The sequence below is a fragment of the Lissotriton vulgaris genome, chromosome 8 (genome assembly GCF_964263255.1).
Source record: "Lissotriton vulgaris chromosome 8, aLisVul1.2, whole genome shotgun sequence".
Classification (NCBI taxonomy): domain Eukaryota; kingdom Metazoa; phylum Chordata; class Amphibia; order Caudata; family Salamandridae; genus Lissotriton; species Lissotriton vulgaris.
Window position 1 is genome coordinate 166,891,207 of NC_141696.1, and position 17,981 is coordinate 166,909,187.

Consider the following 17,981-nt stretch of genomic DNA (forward strand, 5'->3'; position numbering starts at 1 on the left):
AGGGGAATGACCCAGGGGCTCTCTGGTCAATCTACTAAAATCAGCCTTCCCGGAACTCGGCACCTGGGATATGGATAGAGAAATTCAGCGTGTCCATCGATTCCCTCTGACGCTACCCAAACATTCTCAAAAGTCACGTCAATATCCTCGGGCTATGTTGGTCCACTTTGGGAACTTCCTCCTACGAGAAGCCATCTATGATCTGGCAAGGCCTACAAAGCAGAGGGAACACAAAGACTTTATGTTCTTTGGCAGACCAGAATTTGCCCACGCCACCGTTGAGAGAAGGTGGAGAATGAGACAATTATTACCGCCCTTTGAAAAAATTGGAGCAACAGTCTTCCTGCAAAATCCGGCCCGAATGAAAATAGTATACAAGGGATCAACAAGAAGCTTCATAAGCGAAATCCAAGCCGAAGCTTACCTAAGAGAAATTTCAGAGACTGGGAAAGGAAATTCAAGAAAATCATAACAAAAAAACAAAAACAAAAAAAACCAGTGCAAATCAGCAATTTGACTATAAGCGTAAAAGCATGGGGAGTAATCAGTAAGGGTGGGGGAGGGGGAAACTTTAAAAGCATGTGAACTAAAAATATGGTACAAATATTTATTTTCTCATAAAGGTTCAGGGTAAATGTATAATTTTATAACTGACCCCACCCGTACAAACCAAGCATACACTGGGCGTGCTGAGGCGCTTGGACCACACAGACGCCCACACCTGGGTACCGGGGACCCAGGAAGCATCATAGGATGGTTAGGGGGGGAATGAGGGGGGCCAAGGGAGGGGTTGAGGGAGAAGGGGGGGCACAAGGCTAAGGGATTTCGAGTACAGGAAGGGTGGAAGAAACACTGCTGTGGGGCATACAGACAAATATATAATGATGAGTACATTAAACAATTCATAATAGCTCTAATAATAACATGGTTGTGCTAAAAATAGTTTCACTTAACATCTGTGGCCTCAATGATATTAAAAAAAGGCAGAAGGTTGCAGTGGGGTTGAAATCAATGGAAGATAATATCGTCTGTATGCAAGAGACACATATTGAAGGATCTCAGCAATATTTGCTTAAAACATTGGGGTGTAAACTTATTATTGCTTCAACACAGGGCGTCCAAACTAAGGGGGTGGCGATCTTAGCAAAGGGGGGGCTCCAATTCAATAGAGTGTTGTCTGATAAATATGGTAGATGGGCAATCACTGAATGTTTGTATAATAATGGGCTAAATAAGCTGACACTTTGCACCATCTATGGGAGCGTCTCTGATGAACCAGAGATGCTGACTGATATACCCAACGAGCTAACACACTGGCCCCTACCACTGATCATTTGCGGGGATCTCAACTTACATCTTCCAGGGAATTTGAAAATTGGTCCTGAATTCAAATATCACTGTAGAAAACCAAGAGTCTTCCAAGCACTAAAAGATGTGCATTATACATGGCCTAATAGATGGGTGGCAACATAATCATAATGGAGATCCTGGATTCACCTTTTACTCATATCCTCATTGTCGACATTCATGGTTAGACTATATGTTTATGTCGAACCCATTGAAATTTTTGTGTTCGATAGAAAAATTCCCGCGTGTATTGTCGGACCATAATCCACTAATGTTAAACTTATTATGCACCCAGAATAGCCATCCATCTATGAACTGGACATTTGAGAGGGCATTATTGAAGAATGAAAACTATTGTCAACACATGAGGGGGTGGATCCCGGGATTTATTGAGAACAATCTGGGTTGTGTGCCTATTTCGATAGTTTGGGACACCCTGAAGGCTGGCATTAGGGGCAAGACACTGCAATTTTCACTTAGATCAAATAGGGAAGGGAAACTTCATATGGCAACACTACAAGAAAATCTGAGCGAAAGTGAGAAGGACTTGATCATAGTAACACAACAGGGCCAGGTGATAGATAACGTTCTGACTCAGGTAGCCATAGCTAGGAATCTTATATCAGAAATAATAGTGGAAAAAGCTATCATCAAAACATCTACATATAAAGAGAAAGTATATGAGCTAAGTGAACAGGTTGGACATCAGCTGGCAGTACGTATAAGAGAGGAGACATCAACTAGCATTATAAAAGAAATTCGGGATCCCAGACTAGGCTTAAGATCGGAACCATCTGAAGTAAGGGCATCGTTCCAGAGTTTTTATCAAGATCTATACACAGAACCTACTATGGGGCTGGGGGACCCTGATTTATATCTAAATGCAATCCCAGGGACTAGATTTGAGAAGGAAGACCAGGATATACTGGATGAATTACCTACTTGGAAAGAGATTCTCAACTCTTTAAATTTGTTATCTAGTGGAAAGGCGGCAGTATTGGACGGGATCCCTACAGAGTTCTATATGAAATTTATTGACCAGTTAAAAATGATAATGGTAGAACTCTTTATTCATATATTTCAGGGGGAGGGCCTCATGGTCAGAAGCTAAGATTGTGGTGTTCCTGAAAAAAAAAACTGTCTCGATTTAGGATCTTACCGTCCTATTACATTGATCAACGGTGATTCCAAAATGTATTCGAAACTTTTAGCAGCTAGACTTGCACCTAAAATAAATAAAGTAGTATCACATTACCAGCATGGGTTTATACCATGAAGGTCAACAACTGACCATATACAACGGGTAATCTCTTTATTTGAATATACGGAGTCAACAGGAGACCCTATGGCGCTTATCCTGCTCGACGCAGAGAAGGCGTTTGAGAGGGTCTCCTGGAGATTTTTATGGGCTGCAATGTCTCATTGTGAAATCACCAACAGATTCATCAAGGCTACCCAAAGGCTATACAATAAACCAAGCACCAGGGTATTGGTTAATGGGCTTCTATCAGAGAATTTTGCGATTTTGAGGGGAACGAGGCAGGGATGCCATTGCTCCCCTCTTCTTTTCGCGATATATATTGACCCATTCATCCGATGGCTGGAGAACCTAGTATCAATACCACCGATTCAAATACGCAATCATAATACTAAAATCTTAGCATACGCCGATGATATCGCGCTTGTTACTAGAGATCCCAATTTAGCCATGCCTGTGATAGAAGAAGAGGCATATCGGTTTGGGTTAGTCTCGGGTTATAAATTGAACTCCAACAAAACCGAGATTGTTCCTAATAACAAAATTACGATGAGAGACTCAAGAGTGACCGATGAGGCCGTATATTTAGGCGTTAAAATAAATGCCAAAATTGAAAATATTGTTGATAACAACATGACCCCACTGATATCACGTACTAAGAAAGAGCTGATCCGACTGAATAATTTACATCTGACTATCGGTGGTCGTTGTAATGTGATTAAGATTATTTTTTGCCCCGTTTTTTATATTTCTTCCGAACAATTTGTCTTGAGTTTCCTCCCCAAATTTTTAAAACTATAGATTCTATGTTTTCTAGTTTTATTTGGGGATATAAGAAACCCAGACGGGCACTTAAATGGATTATGTTACCAAAGGAAAGAGGAGGATTATCTCTGCCTATTTTTAAACTTTATTATTGGGCCACCGTCCTAAAATATTGTGTTAAAATGATCTCTCATTATCATATCAGACAAGCGATCCCGACCTTGCAAGAAATTATACTAGCAGAAGAATGTATTGGCTGCTTCTGGCGGCATGTAAACAATAGCTATTTTAAGAAAGTTACGTTTAAAACTATTGCAGGGGTGTAAAAATTGGGGAGTAATGTACATAGGCCCTTGGGGTTTGGGCGATACTCATACTATACTCCAGTGAGCCGTAATAGTGATCTACCAGAAATTTTTCAGGATAGCTGCATCAATAGATGGGTTTCGGCCGGAGTGGTACAGTTGGTCTGTTTTTATGCACCAGGAGGCTTTAAGATGTTTGAAGATCTACATGCAGAATTTAATATTAGCCACAGGGATTTTTTTAAGTTCCTGCAGGTTAGAGATTTTTTAGCAAAGAAAAATGGCAGGTGGTGCAATTTCCAGAATAATCAACTGATTGATAATCTTTGTAAAAAAACACACCTAAGATTGGGGAAATATAGGAAATCCTGAACTCGGTTTCTCCAGATGATATGGACAAACAGTACTCTTTCTGGCAGATCGAGTTGGGAGTTCAGCCAACTATCCCCCGTCGCGCCTATTAATTAGCCCAAACTCCGCTAATGTCGATAAAATTACAAGCACTATGTTATAAAACATTCTTTCGCCTATATTATACACCTGAGAAAATTGCAAAATGGGCGATAGAGAAGGGAACTATGTGTCCACGTTGTGCATAATTTGGGGCTGATATTATACATATGTTTGCAACATGTAACACGCTTATTATTCTGATCAAAGATATATCTGAATTCTTATCTGAAGTGTGCCAAATAAGAGTGGATGTTTCAACCGAGGAAATTATGTTAGGGGTAGCAAACTGCGAGTGGCAGAAAAACATGCAGGGATTGATCTTTGTGGCCATGGCAATCCTCCGACTCTGTATTGCCTCAACATGGCTTGATCCCAATCCACCTGCCTTCCTACAATGGAGGGCTAGGTTACTTGCGACCTGCAGCTTTGAGGTCGCAATCTATAAAAATAAAGGATCTAATAAAAGAAGAAAGGGTATGCAGATCTGGGCACCGCTGCTGCAGTGGATTCAGAGACATACATAGGTCGCCTTGTATCTATCAATTTTTATTACTACTTTTTTTATTATGGTTCAGCCGTCGCCTCCGCCTATATGTTTTAATGAACTTTAATGTATCAATTTCAGATTTATGAATGTAATAAATCTTTTTGTATGTTATTGGTCTTGGGGGTCGGGGGTGGGAGGGAGGAGCTTGTGTATATAATGTAAAAAATGTCAATAAAAAGACTTTTGACTATCTATATTTTTTACATCGATATTTTTGATTCGATATTTTTGTACTTACCTGTTTGGAGATAGGAAGTCAATATTTTGGCAATCTATATTTTTACCTCGATATTGTGTCAGTGATCCGCTTGACATTGTGAGAGTAACTGTAAAGAAGTGTGTTTTTATAGGACTTCTAAACTCTAGGGTCATCTAAAGGGAAGTAGTTGACTGATGGCAGTAGAAGAGAGGTTTGAATTTACATAATGTTGTAATGCACTTCGGCCCCGGGTTTTCCAAAAATTGCTGGACTGTAAGTGGTGTGTTGAGAACTATTGGTCAGTTGCTGTGTAGCTGCTCTCACTCCGGAGTGTTAAGAAGTTCTTCAATCAAACCTGTTTTCCAGGACCCCTTTATAGAGTGCATCGTTTCAAAGAGCTATAGCTGGGGTTACAGGAACACCAACTACACACCGAGTGGCACTTCATTATCATTCACATGCCTGTGATCCTCTATTATCTCACTCCCTGCAGCAACACTTTTACTGGCAGCAGGGGCTATTTGCACGAGAGTGTCCACCTTAAAAATGAGCTCATACATACCCATCGCTCTTATGGTCCTCCGCTGTGTAACTATGCACCGGACTAGGGACTGACATCTATATACCAGATTTACCACCAGAATAAGACGAGAGTTCAGTTTCCACTGAATCATGCCATCACTTTGGGGGACAAACTACTCCCCCTACGTGAAGTAGTATTTAACATAATTTGACCCACATTGCTCTACTTTCAATTGTTTGAGAATGATAGCCCTTTATAGATCTTTAGGATGCCTGTTCTCATGTGATGTGCAACTAATATTTAACATTGATCAGATTAACTTTACAACTGTTGTGATTGATGATATGAGTGTGGGTATGTCGTAGATGGAAGCCTGCAATCCATGTATAGAAGCCTGTTGCCAGCCTTCTTATTACAGTATAGTTGTGCCATCATTAGTTACTTGAAACTGGTATTGGTACTCTACTTTTGAGTTGTAATATCACAATGCTTTCTTCCAGAGCCATTGGATGCTCTAAAAAGCAGTTTCCAGTGTAAAACACTTAAATATCACTTAAAAATGTAAAAGGAAGGCTGGCTTTTCAGACATCTTTGTTTCAGGTTTTCTACAGGACCACAAAAAAAACCAAAGAAATAAAGAGTACAACATTCTACCAATGGGTTAAATACTACATTGGAAATATGCCAGTGTTTGAAGCAAATTACTGACTTTTTTGTTACCTGCAACATATCTCTAAAGACTCATGGAATTCTGTGGCACGTGTTAATGTATTTGAGCAGGGCCAGACTAGGGGACATGAATCAGACCTGGCAGAAATGTTCAAAACAGCCCTGCTCTCTTCATCTCCTCTCGCTATCTCTTTCTCTCTCTCTCTCTGTCTCTCTGCATCCATCCATTCCCCCTCTCTCTCTCTCTCTCTCTCCGCATCCATCCATTCCCTCTCTCTCGCTCCTTCTCTCCTCTCTTTATTCTCCCTCTCTGACTGATTCTCGACCTTCCACACCCCTCCGTCCCTCTATCTCTTTGTCTCTTGAAGCCTTCCTGTGTCTACTTGAATTAACATTGGAAAGTAACAGAGGCATCAAGAACAGCCCTGGGCTTTCAAAACCAGCCTCCAAGGCTCCAGCCCACTGAGGAAATGCCCAGTATAAAATAAAACAAAAACAAAAGGCCTCCCTGAATGTGTGCATTTTGTTTCACTGTAGAGAAACTATCTGTTTCTGTAGAGGACACCCTTCTAATATACTCTATAAAATATGGAGTTGTTATTCTCCCATTTCCATCCTATAAATACATTTACTCATGTTTTTGAGAGGGGTACATTTCTCTATGTTTCCAGGGTGAAGTACTGCCTATTAATTGGACACAAGTACCCACAAACCTATGAGTCTGTGAGCGTTCACATACCTTTTCAGATAACCCATAACACACATGCCTACCTACTCAGCCCAGCACTAAATGTGTAAACCTTTTCAGATAACTCATAACACGCATCCCTACCAACTCAACCCAGCACCATTTGTAAATGCAGATAATCCACTGCTGATGCACTTTGCAAATCCACTAATCCTGATTATGTCGAACAGGATTCTGAATTCACGCAATGTGGTCATCTTGCACCCCTAAGTCCAAATTAGGCATGTAAAATTTGCAGTGAATTATGCAAATGGGAAAGGGTTTCCTCGTATAACTAAAACAAAGTAACCTTTTTTGAGTATCTTCCAAAAAATTAGAATCAGTGTGGGGAATAAAAGATTCAGAGAAAAGCACAACCAGTCAAAATATCCAGTTAGTGAAAGTGCGGTATGCATTAATATCTAATTTTCAGTGAGGCACAGCTACACCAGACCGCCATAGCAGGGCATGATCATTTTGAAAAAATGTAAGTCCCCATTTAGATATTAATGGGTGGGCCTCCCCATCTCCTCCCAGGTCTAAAACACACAACTATTCCTCTAGTTATTTAGTCTAGGCTGCTGGTGGCCTTACCCCTTAATTACAGAGGTAGACACCTGCATGGTAGTTCAGAAACCATCATGCAGATGTCCATTCTCTACTTGGATTGCCCTAAAGGGCTATCTGGCAAAACCTTTAGCTGGTGGATAGCCTTGGGCCCCTGGATTCCCAAGGGGGGTGGTTTGAGTAATCGATATGATTACCTTCCCTGCTGGGTGCAAATACCCCATGGCAGAAGGGTAGTCCAGGGAATAACCTCACATGCAGTGGTTAGGGGCACCACGTGCCTCTGAGATCCTCACCCTGCGACATGTGCTTGGGAGGACAGGGGAAAATCCTGTATGAATTCTTGTCCCAGCCCCGGGGAGAGTGTGCTCATGCCAGGAAGTGAATCCCAGAAATTCCCTGGTCTTAGCACTCCCTCGAAGGATTGGTATCCCCACCTCAGATCAGGAATAACCCATCATCCCACTTCCATCCTTCATTTCCATTTGGTAAAGTCCGAATAAGGAAGCAAGTAATACCCCCACATTCTAACCTGGCAAGTGATTGGTTGATTGCTCGCTTGACGGAGTGCCGGGATCCTCACATCGATTTAATGGAATCCCCACCGCTACACCTGCCTTGCAATTGGAAAGCTGGTGGCTGAACCTTGGCAGGTGATAGTGTCTCCTTCCATCAAATACTCAATAGCCTCTATATTTCTAAATGATATGGTACAGTTTGAAAATCAAATAGAATAGCAGCTTCAAGAATTTAATGCTATATGGAAATGGAAAGATACTGTTTTAGAACGTCTACTATGAGTAGAACTTGACTTTATAAAAAAATAATTCTTTGGCATCAACTTTTTCAGGTCCAATTTTTTGAAAGTTAAAAAATCTGTCTTGCTGATTCAGAGATACTGGCGGGGGCACAACTGCAGAAGGAACTACACAGTAGTAAGTATTTACAGAGCATCTTTCACCTCTGCCTTTTTCTCCTCCCTCAATCTAATCTCTTGTATCAGACTTAATTTGATGTTTTATTGTACAATGCACAAGGAACAATTATTGAAAGACAGCCATTTGTAAGGGATATTATCCATAGCCATCCTATTTTACTGTACTTTCTTTTTGTTACTGATAGGGCATGGTGTTTAAAGGAAAAGGCATGTACCTTTTAATCCCATGGTGGGTGTCTTTCGGTCCACCTAATTAATGTTACAGACTGTAATTCTACCTAAATTAACTCAGAGGAAAAGCTGTCCACCAAATAAAAATCATAGAAAATTAATTCATGAAACAAGTCACAGAAAACATGAAGACTGTCACAAGCAGCGCAATGCTTCACAGGGGCCGGCAGGCAAACAGACAGCTGCAGCTCAGAGCTCAGAGCTGGAAACAAAGACATTTGGTCTACAATGATGACAGCCACCAGATCTCCAAATTGGAAGAAATGCCAATTTAGTCAGGTAAACTGTGACTGCACAAGGAATGGGAGATGGCTGCACATAGCACAATGGAATGATGTTTCAAAGAAAGCCTTGTTTGGTATATTCGAGAAGGAATGGGTGGGTGAGGTTAGATCAGAAAGGGCAGGCGGAAGCAGGAACAGTGATATGGCATAGCAGATTTCCCCATATAAAAACACCACTTAAATATTTAAATGACAAACAAGAAGTGAAATTGCTCATTCTGCCACATGCATTGTATGTTCTTACCTCAACCTGAAGTATGTAAAGTTGGAGCATTTCCATACTAAAGTTGAATTCTTTTTATACTACTAATGTAACTCTTTCATCCGCCCCTATAAATGAGAAAATATCAAGCAAAGGAGCCACTGGGAAGTTGAAATAGTGTACCCCAAATTCAAGCTTTAAGCAAATGGGCTATAAAACTGGAATTCAAACACAAGGCTTGTTTATCTAATCACTGATTTTACAGATAGTACAAAAAGCTCTGATTTACTTTGGGTAGATACATGATTGCACCTAGTAGCAATGTGAGAAGTAGCCATCTAAATAATCAATATTGGATAAGAACAGTGATTCCAGGAGAAGGTGTACAGTGGGTGAAAAATGTCTGGTACAAGTTCTTATTTAGTCCATGTAGTCAATGTAGCCAATCGAGGATGCTTAAAAATGTAAGTGGTAAATGATCTGCTCTTTAAAACATGAATGAGGCTGAAGATTGTAGACCAGTAAATTCATCTTCAGGTTACATGGACACATAAAATGACCAACGAAGTGACAAATATATATGTCTGATCAATTGCCTTCTTAGTCTGAAAATTCACATGGTTTCTGAGGAGGAGAGTGTAAAAATTCACCGACTTTCCGTACTGTAAATGTTAATCTACGATTCGAGATTTCTTGAGGCTAACAGCATTGTCTTGCCTAGCAAATAAACATAGATATCTCTACCTGAAGTAGGCTCCTTGATAAAAGTATTCATTTGGTAATTGCCTTAAATAGTGTTTTGCACAATAATCCCCAAGCTTCATGGCAATGGGAATGATTCAATAAAATACCCTTTATTTGCCAAATGCATACCATTCTATGCCATAATGCTCCCAAAAAGTCCAGTAATGTGCCCTAAAACTATTTGAGAATATATCTCCCAAAATATTGCATCACAGGATGGTGACACAAAGTATGGTGTCATTAATGAAAATAGCTTGCTAAAGTTTCCGGAGGCACCAAATTTGCTTCATTTGTTTGCATAATTAGTATGTGTAAACATTTTCTCTGTTACATTTAGACAATTTTGTTCTTTCTGGGTGGACCAATCATTGCATTTTTGCACATCACACTAATGACGCCTAAGTCCTGGACCACACTCTCTAAAACCCTAGGTATAGGTGAATAATAAAAAAAATATTGTTAATCTTTTTCCTTTAATATAGATGAAAATTGGGTTTTTGAGGCTGCAGGCCCTTTACCGTTCTCGCAAGCTCCATAAGCAGTATCACGTGGCTCGTAAGCGGATCTGTGAGTTCCAGGCACGATGCAGAGGATTCCTGGTGCGGAAGGCCTTCCGACATCGACTCTGGGCAGTCTATACCATCCAAGCCTACTCCAGAGGCATGATAGCACGTAGGCTGTATAAACGCCTGAAGGGAGAGGTAAGCAGTGGCTAGCCCACAAGGTAGTTTCTTGCATATTTACATTCATGTTTTAATTATTTAGTAGCCTTTCATTGTCAAACAGCTGATATCAAATGTCTTGCAGGAGATATGTGGAAAAGTAAGTTTTGTACGTAGTGAGTCTCTATAGGGGAGCTGGTGCTCAGGTCAAGGATTTTGAAAAATATCCCACTCATTTTATAGGATTGGAGGGAGCTGGGAAGCAAAGCACCTTTCACACTTGAAACTGGTTTAAAATAGTAGATATCATGAGACTCTGCTTTCCTGTGCCTCTTTCTTTATAAATGCAAAAGTACTCGTATGCAACAGGAGGGCACCAAACGCCGATTCATTAAGGTTGGTGTACGTGGAAGTCAGGTTGACTCTTTTAGTACTACTGACTTACTCATGAATTTCAGAAATAAGCCAGGAGTACTTTTGCCTTAATTCTAAAATTCAGGTGTAATGTAAGAGTCTCAGCAAAATCTTTGTAAATCAGGGCTTTAAATGGGGAAGTACATCAAATATAAAATGAAAGCAGTAATACATACATTGAGTTCCTCCACCTCTATTTTTCCGATTTCCTTTGTAAAACAACCCAATTGATCCATCTGTTATGAACACAATTTGTACTTTTTAAATCCAGGTCACATCAGAGAAAGTAGCCAACCAGCATGTAATCCTTTTTTTATTTTTGTAGTCTCATGGATACACCAATAGTCACGTCTCTAGATTCACATACTATACTCTTCATTTTCCTTTTAAATGAATGAGGTATAAGTCTTTGTATTATACCATGCATGTCCATGATGATGGTTTTGAAATCAATCTCCTTTCTCAGTGAGAAACTTCTCAGAATATAAGTTGGGTAGTTTTGTGTATATGGCATGGGAAAATATAAAGTCACTAGTCACCTTGTAATAAATTATTATGAGTAGTAATCATTGTCATTTTTATAACAAACTCTGAAACACCTACAAAAACTGGGCAGAATTTTAAAGACCATATTCATGAATCTCTCTATTCTGTACAACATAACACTATACTTGGGCCACCACTGCCTGCCAGTTTGACCTCTGCTGCTGTAGAAATCACAAAGTGATTGGGTGCCGACACCTGCTCCACTGATATTTGTAACATGCTTCCTGATTGGTGTTCACTCCACACCCAGGTGGGTTAATACTACCTGAGAGAACTCTACTGCTTTTGGGAGTTCTGGAGATTAATTGTCTGGATAATTCTTGGGATCGAGTTTTCCGGAAAATATCTACAGGTAAACCCCAAAAGTTATGCGGTTCAATAGCACCCTACTGTGGGTCTGACGAGAATTCCATTGGTGACTGAGGGGAGGGCATCTTTCTGTAGTCACACATTCATCATGGTGTAATGCTGGCAAATTAATCTACATGATTGCTCATCATCGCTGTATTGCCTATGTACATGAGGGTGATCCTGAACCTATTAAATGGACCAGGTAGTAGATTGTGTTTCTCCATGATTGAGTTGCATGTTCGAGAATGCACTCATACTTGAGATCTAACAGCACTGACGAAGGCCTTTGACCCGATTTAAGCATACTTTAAGGCCGGAACATGTAGGCAGAATATTCATGCTATTGAATCATTACTTCCAATAAAATCCAGATTCTCATGTTTTTAATTATGTCCCAAGTACCCATTCAATCAAAAAGATATTGGGTGGGTAGATAGTTAGAAAAACAATCTGAGGAGCCTATTTTACAACCTTGCAGGTAATTTTATTTTCAAGTGCTTTTTTCTCCCCAGCAGCACCACTGGCCTAACTCTCAGCACTGTGTACCCTTCCACTACCAGTTTAGATTAATCAAGTTTATATTGAAAAGCTGCATTTCAACAGGACAGGCCTTGCTTTGGATATAGCACACCTCCATGTAAAAACAGACCCACGTGCCTAGCTTCAGTAGAATCCACTCGGCTCCACCCCAGGTTTTGGAATTTACAGACTTCCTCTAAGACTTAGCCCCACCGTCCACCAAGCAGTAGTCACTGCCAATTTACATAATATGGTTTCGGATCTCGATAGGCAAGATACTGAGTTTTTTATACTTTATAAAACAACAATTGTTATTATTAGATTTGGAAAATATTGAGAAAGTTTCACAACTTAACTAATGCACCACTGTTTAAGTTGAGATTTTTCAAATATTATCAACAATATATCTGTGAACCCTAGTAGAACCAGGCCTAAGACAATAGTTCAAGTTCAGAAATTTGTATAGCGCACTACTCACCCAGAGGGTCTCAAGGCGCTTGAGGGAGGATGGGTGCATTACTTATTGAAAAACCTCTAACAAGGCCTACGGTATGAAACCCAGGCCCCAAACAATGCAGTCCGCGTATTTTGCACACCAATTGATCTGAGACCTTTTTAAAAACCCAAAAACCCTTTTTGGGTTCATTTAACCAGCATTAGTGCTAGTACATAATGCTTTACCTTCAGGTTTTTTTAAAGGAATTTCTCAGACATACTTCTCTGCTGTAAAGTCCACCTATATTGTATTGTATGTTGCATTGTACTGGTTTTTAATACTGAATGTCTCTCATATGTCTTTGCAAAGAGGTTTATATACAATTATTAAACAAGTTAAACATATGTTTTCCAGTATCGCCGCCGCCTGGAAGCAGAAAAGATGCGACTTGCTGAGGAAGAACGTTTTAAAAAGGAGATGAGTGCCAAGAAGGCTAAGCAAGAAGCTGAAAAGAAACACCAGGTAAATGCAAGATTCCGTATTTGTTTAACAATTGCATATTTTCATGGTATTGAACTCTCCAAAAAATCCTTTAAGTATGTCTTAACCATAGGAAAATCAGGTTCTCAATTTGTAATGTATTTGTACATGCTACAAACCCAATTTCAATATACTTTAAAGTCCTTGTAATATACAAAGATACATTCATGATGATGATAATTTATTTTAGAAAAATATATTTATGTGATACAAAGTTAAAAGCATTAATCATGGTTGTCTACATATGCAAATTCTATTCAGACAGTTCAATATTACTAAAATCATATGCATTATCACTGTAATACACTAAAACATTCTCCCTGTAACTTCACTCAAACTATAGCATACAAATTAAGATTTAACCTATCCCATGGCATATAATGCAAACAAATACCCAAGGCTACAGATGGGCTGGAATATATCTACAACCTCTGTTATCCCATATAATACTGCCAACCTCTGCATGCTATCTGTTGCCAAAAAAGTGATATATTCTTTTGGTTCTTATCCTTCCCAATGAGTCCACATCCTGTCGTTCTTAATGTACCTAATGAGTAATCTTTCTGTATCTTATTTTATCGATTAGCGGTTTCAATTTACATTCACTGTTTGGTATTTTTTCCCATGTATCAAAAAACAGGGCAGAAATTAAATTGTTCATTTTATTTTGAGGATTAAACCTCTGTGTAGGAGATTACAATTTGTGTGCTTAAAATATTCTCTAAATATTTTGGGAGTCTTAAAATGTGTTCCCAAATTCTCTCCCTTCTACAGACAGAATGGGTTCTAACCAAACAAAGGGTTTTTTAATCTAAAATTCTAATTTCTTAACTACAAAAGTAATATTTTTTCTCATCTTTTATTCCATAGGAAAATAGTGTAGTCCAGTTTATCACCTATGTTTTTTACATACACATGTAATTATAAACAAGTATTGGCAAAGCAAATAGGTCTCTCCTGAGAGCTATTGGCATTGGGAATGCTTCAAACCCAAGCTGTAAAGCAGTGTGAATGCTTTGCATTGTTGCCAAAACTAATTTAATAAAGCACTATGATGTATCCAGGCCTAATGTGCTTTTTTATTATTTTATTATTTAAAAAAGTGCATTAGCACTGGATACATTACAGTCCTTTTTTTATTATTATTATTTTTAGCCATGCTACGCAGCAGCCATGCTGCTATACAGGAAGCCTGCAATTCATTGCCAAAGTGGGCAATGCCCAGTCTATACAGCAAGAACAAAAGGTGATGGCAGAGAAAATCGTCTCAAAGGTGAGACCTATTGGCTTTGTCACTGCTTGTTAGGTCTGGGATCGACACCCCTTTGATTCTGAGAAAACCAGTTAATCTCTCCATAAGTGAAAAAGAAAAGGAATATGACTTTTGGCGTAAAAGTCCTATCACGTAGAGAAAGCAATTGTGCCCATGTCCTTGTCTTAGTAAAAATAAATTTGAAAGCAAATATCATCACAGCAATCACACTGAATCATTCAATCAATACTTGGTCCATATTCTATCTGAAAGAAGAGGAAGTGAAGCATGCAAGCATGCATTGGCCAATTAGAAGGCAGTAAATAAGAGTGACAGTGAAGCCAACAAATGTTAAGCAGTGGTTGGGCTGAAAGCCCCCTGTTGTATATAATATCTCTGGTAAGCGAGAGTGCATGCATCGCATGTGCTGTTACAGACGAGACCTAAAAATAAAACTATCCTGCCTGCTCTCTCTCTTTCTTTCCTCCTCCATCCCACCCCTGGCAATCCCCCTAAACACCACCTCATCCAATGCTCTTCATACAGGCGTTCCCTGCCCCTCCTTCTAGATCTCCCCCCCCTCCCCAGCTCTTGTTGCTTTGCAATAATAATAATAAATAATACTTTGATTTGTATTGTGAGGCAGCAAATCACCTATGAGGGTCTCTAGTTGCTGTTCCTAAGCACAGCGAGATTAGTGATTTTCCCAGATTCACAGGATGTTGACCCGACGCAGATACTTGAACCTGGATCCCTAGCTACAAATTCGGCAGCTCTGGTTGTTACGCCACACCCCATCCTTATTTTTGCACTATACAAGGTTCTACACATAGATACGTTTTCTAATTGAATGTAGTATAGTAGATGTATTTCAATGTCATGATTTAGTCAATTAAATTTAATTTTAATTTAGTGGCTCCAATATATTGGAAAAACAGCAGGAGGATGGCAGTAACTCTCATTGGGGCTGAGATATCAGTGATCAAGTTGATCAATTCCCTGCAAAATAATTAATAAGACTAAACTTCCAAGTGGACTCTATCAACACCTATTCTTTCGTATTCCCCATTTTTAGCTACCAGGTTGCACTTAAATGTCAAGGTTTACTAAAAATGAACAACTCCATCTGATGGGAGCAGTATAATAAGAAGTGTAAGTTAGAAATTGTATACCTATAAACATCATAAGATACATATTAAAGTTTACGGAGGGGTTGTGAGCAGGTATTCCTCCTTTACAAAGCTATATATTCTGGTCAAAGGGTAATTCCTTGTTCAAATAACACACATTAATCCAGGTTGCTTTGAGTAAGAATAGTTTTTTTTATTCACCACATTATTTTGTCCATTTCACTAGTTTTTAATTTTTCGTAAAATAAGTTGCTACTCTAACAATTTATTTTGTGAAAAATTAAAAACTAGTGAAATGGACATAATAATGTGGTGAATAAAAAGAACTATTCTCACTCAAATCAACCTGGATACATGTGTGTTATTTGAACATGGAATTGAGTGAGAATAGTTATTTTTATTCACCACATTATTATGTCCATTTCACTAGTTTTACATTTTTTGCAAAATAAATGGTTAGGGATAGTGAACTTTGGACATAATAATGTGATGAATAAAAATAACTATTCTCACTCAAATCAACCTGGATTAATGTGTGTTATTTCAACAAGGAATTACCCTTTGACCAGAAAGGAGGAACACCTGCTCACAACACCTCCCTTAACTGTTTATTCAAGGCTGCAAAAGGTCCAGATCCTTGAGCAAAGTTTCTCCAACTACGCTAGGGATTCATATCCAGTATCAGGATCTCTGGGCCCGTTCACTTTTCTTTCAACTACATATTAAAGTTTACACTTGTAGGTACCATGAGTGTAATGCTGTTGAAGGAGGGTTACTTACAGATAATAGGATAACATGAATGATAATCCCATAATTTTGCAATGATTTGATGCAAATAGTAATTAGTAATGGGAGTGTTCAACAATAGAAAAATGTAAAGCAGATTATAAATGAGATATTTTTTTTTAACTTCTCCTACAGGAGCGCCTTGCCAAGCTGGCCCTGGAGGATGCTGAGCGAGAGGTGAGGGAGAAAGAGGAAGGCCGTCGGAAAAAGGAACTTTTGGACAAGATGGAAAAAGCTCGAAATGAGCCAGTGAATGACTCAGAAATGGTAGACAAGATGTTTGGATTTCTGGGAACAACTTCTTCTTTGCCAGGCCAGGAAGGCCAGGCACCAACTGGATTTGAGGTATTGGCTGATGTGAATGCTTTTATGTTCACTCACCTGACTAACTGCATTTGATACATTTTCAGGAATTGTATTGTCACCACAGACAAAGAAGTTTAAGAAAACAAAAATATTAACAGTTTCCGGTTTGAAAACCTAAACATCAAAAGTAATATACAATATAAGTGAAGCGAAAAGAAAATTATGAAATTGACAATATTTATGTAAAGACACAAAAGTTGGACTCCTAATTAATAAGTTTCAATTATTCATATTTTATGTTTGTCCTATTTATCATTGTAATGCTGACTTACACACATGATAACAATTAGAGAGTGTACCAAAAAGGTTTAAGTGGAGACTAAGAAACAATGGTGCACATTAAAATTAATATAGGGAGCAAAAGGAATCTCTTTTAAACTCCAAATTATTTTTTGAATATATTAAATTTAGGCTTCATGAAAATGTCATACATAGCAAGCAATCTCATTACTAAATCAGTAACTGTACCATAGATCAGACCTTACATAAAAGCAGTAACTAGGTGTAAATTGAAGGTCTTAGCAATTTCAATCCAAACCTTCCTAAGAGTTACTTTAATATGAATATTTTTTTTCATTGATAACAAACATGACATACAATATCTTCCATTCAGCCAGCTAGTATATATATTGTCCCATTGCTGTGTTGCGTATATTGCCATCTCTTTAGGACATTATCAAAACTCTCCGTTAGTGTGTATGGAAATTTACTCAAATGATACCTTTCTCTGGTTTCTCATATTGCCAACACCTACTATTGGAGTTTGACAGTCGCAGGGGGTGGACATAGTGGACATGCAATTTATTTGTTTTCATTCTGGAAGATATTTTTCTAGGTCAAGAATCAACCCCCCGCCCCCAACTGTTTCTGATATGGGCCTACTACATTTCTTGTGTCTCCCTGCAAACATACATGCTCCCACCTTTTGTCTAATACATTTAATGTTTGTTGTTTGTGAATACCCACAAATGTCTGATTTCTGGGTGTTGAAATAAATGTGTGGTGATCCCCTCTGCCAGACACTGTGGTAACTCCCTTCTTTTGCTTCTAACGCTAGCCTTGCCACTGCAGAAGATCTGCCATTATTCTAGATTTTCCTCAGTCATATAACGATTATTTGTACAGAAATATCTGCAAAAGATTTGTGAACTAGGCCCTACATGTTTCTTTAATATCATCAACAAGTTTGATGCCACTCTTTTGAGAATAAACTCTATACGC

The 17,981-nt window shown here is 38.9% G+C and overlaps 1 protein-coding gene across 1 annotated transcript in view; it reads left to right on the forward strand.

The window, feature by feature from the left end:
- The window catches only part of MYO7A (myosin VIIA), a 778,803-nt gene that overhangs the window by 530,056 nt on the left and 230,766 nt on the right, over window positions 1-17,981 (forward strand). Inside the window, exons 21-24 of the mRNA XM_086933887.1 lie at window positions 8,211-8,295; window positions 10,241-10,459; window positions 13,101-13,208; window positions 16,530-16,739. Coding sequence (XP_086790013.1) covers window positions 8,211-8,295; window positions 10,241-10,459; window positions 13,101-13,208; window positions 16,530-16,739 — 622 coding nt within the window. The remainder of the gene's footprint in view (window positions 1-8,210; window positions 8,296-10,240; window positions 10,460-13,100; window positions 13,209-16,529; window positions 16,740-17,981) is intronic.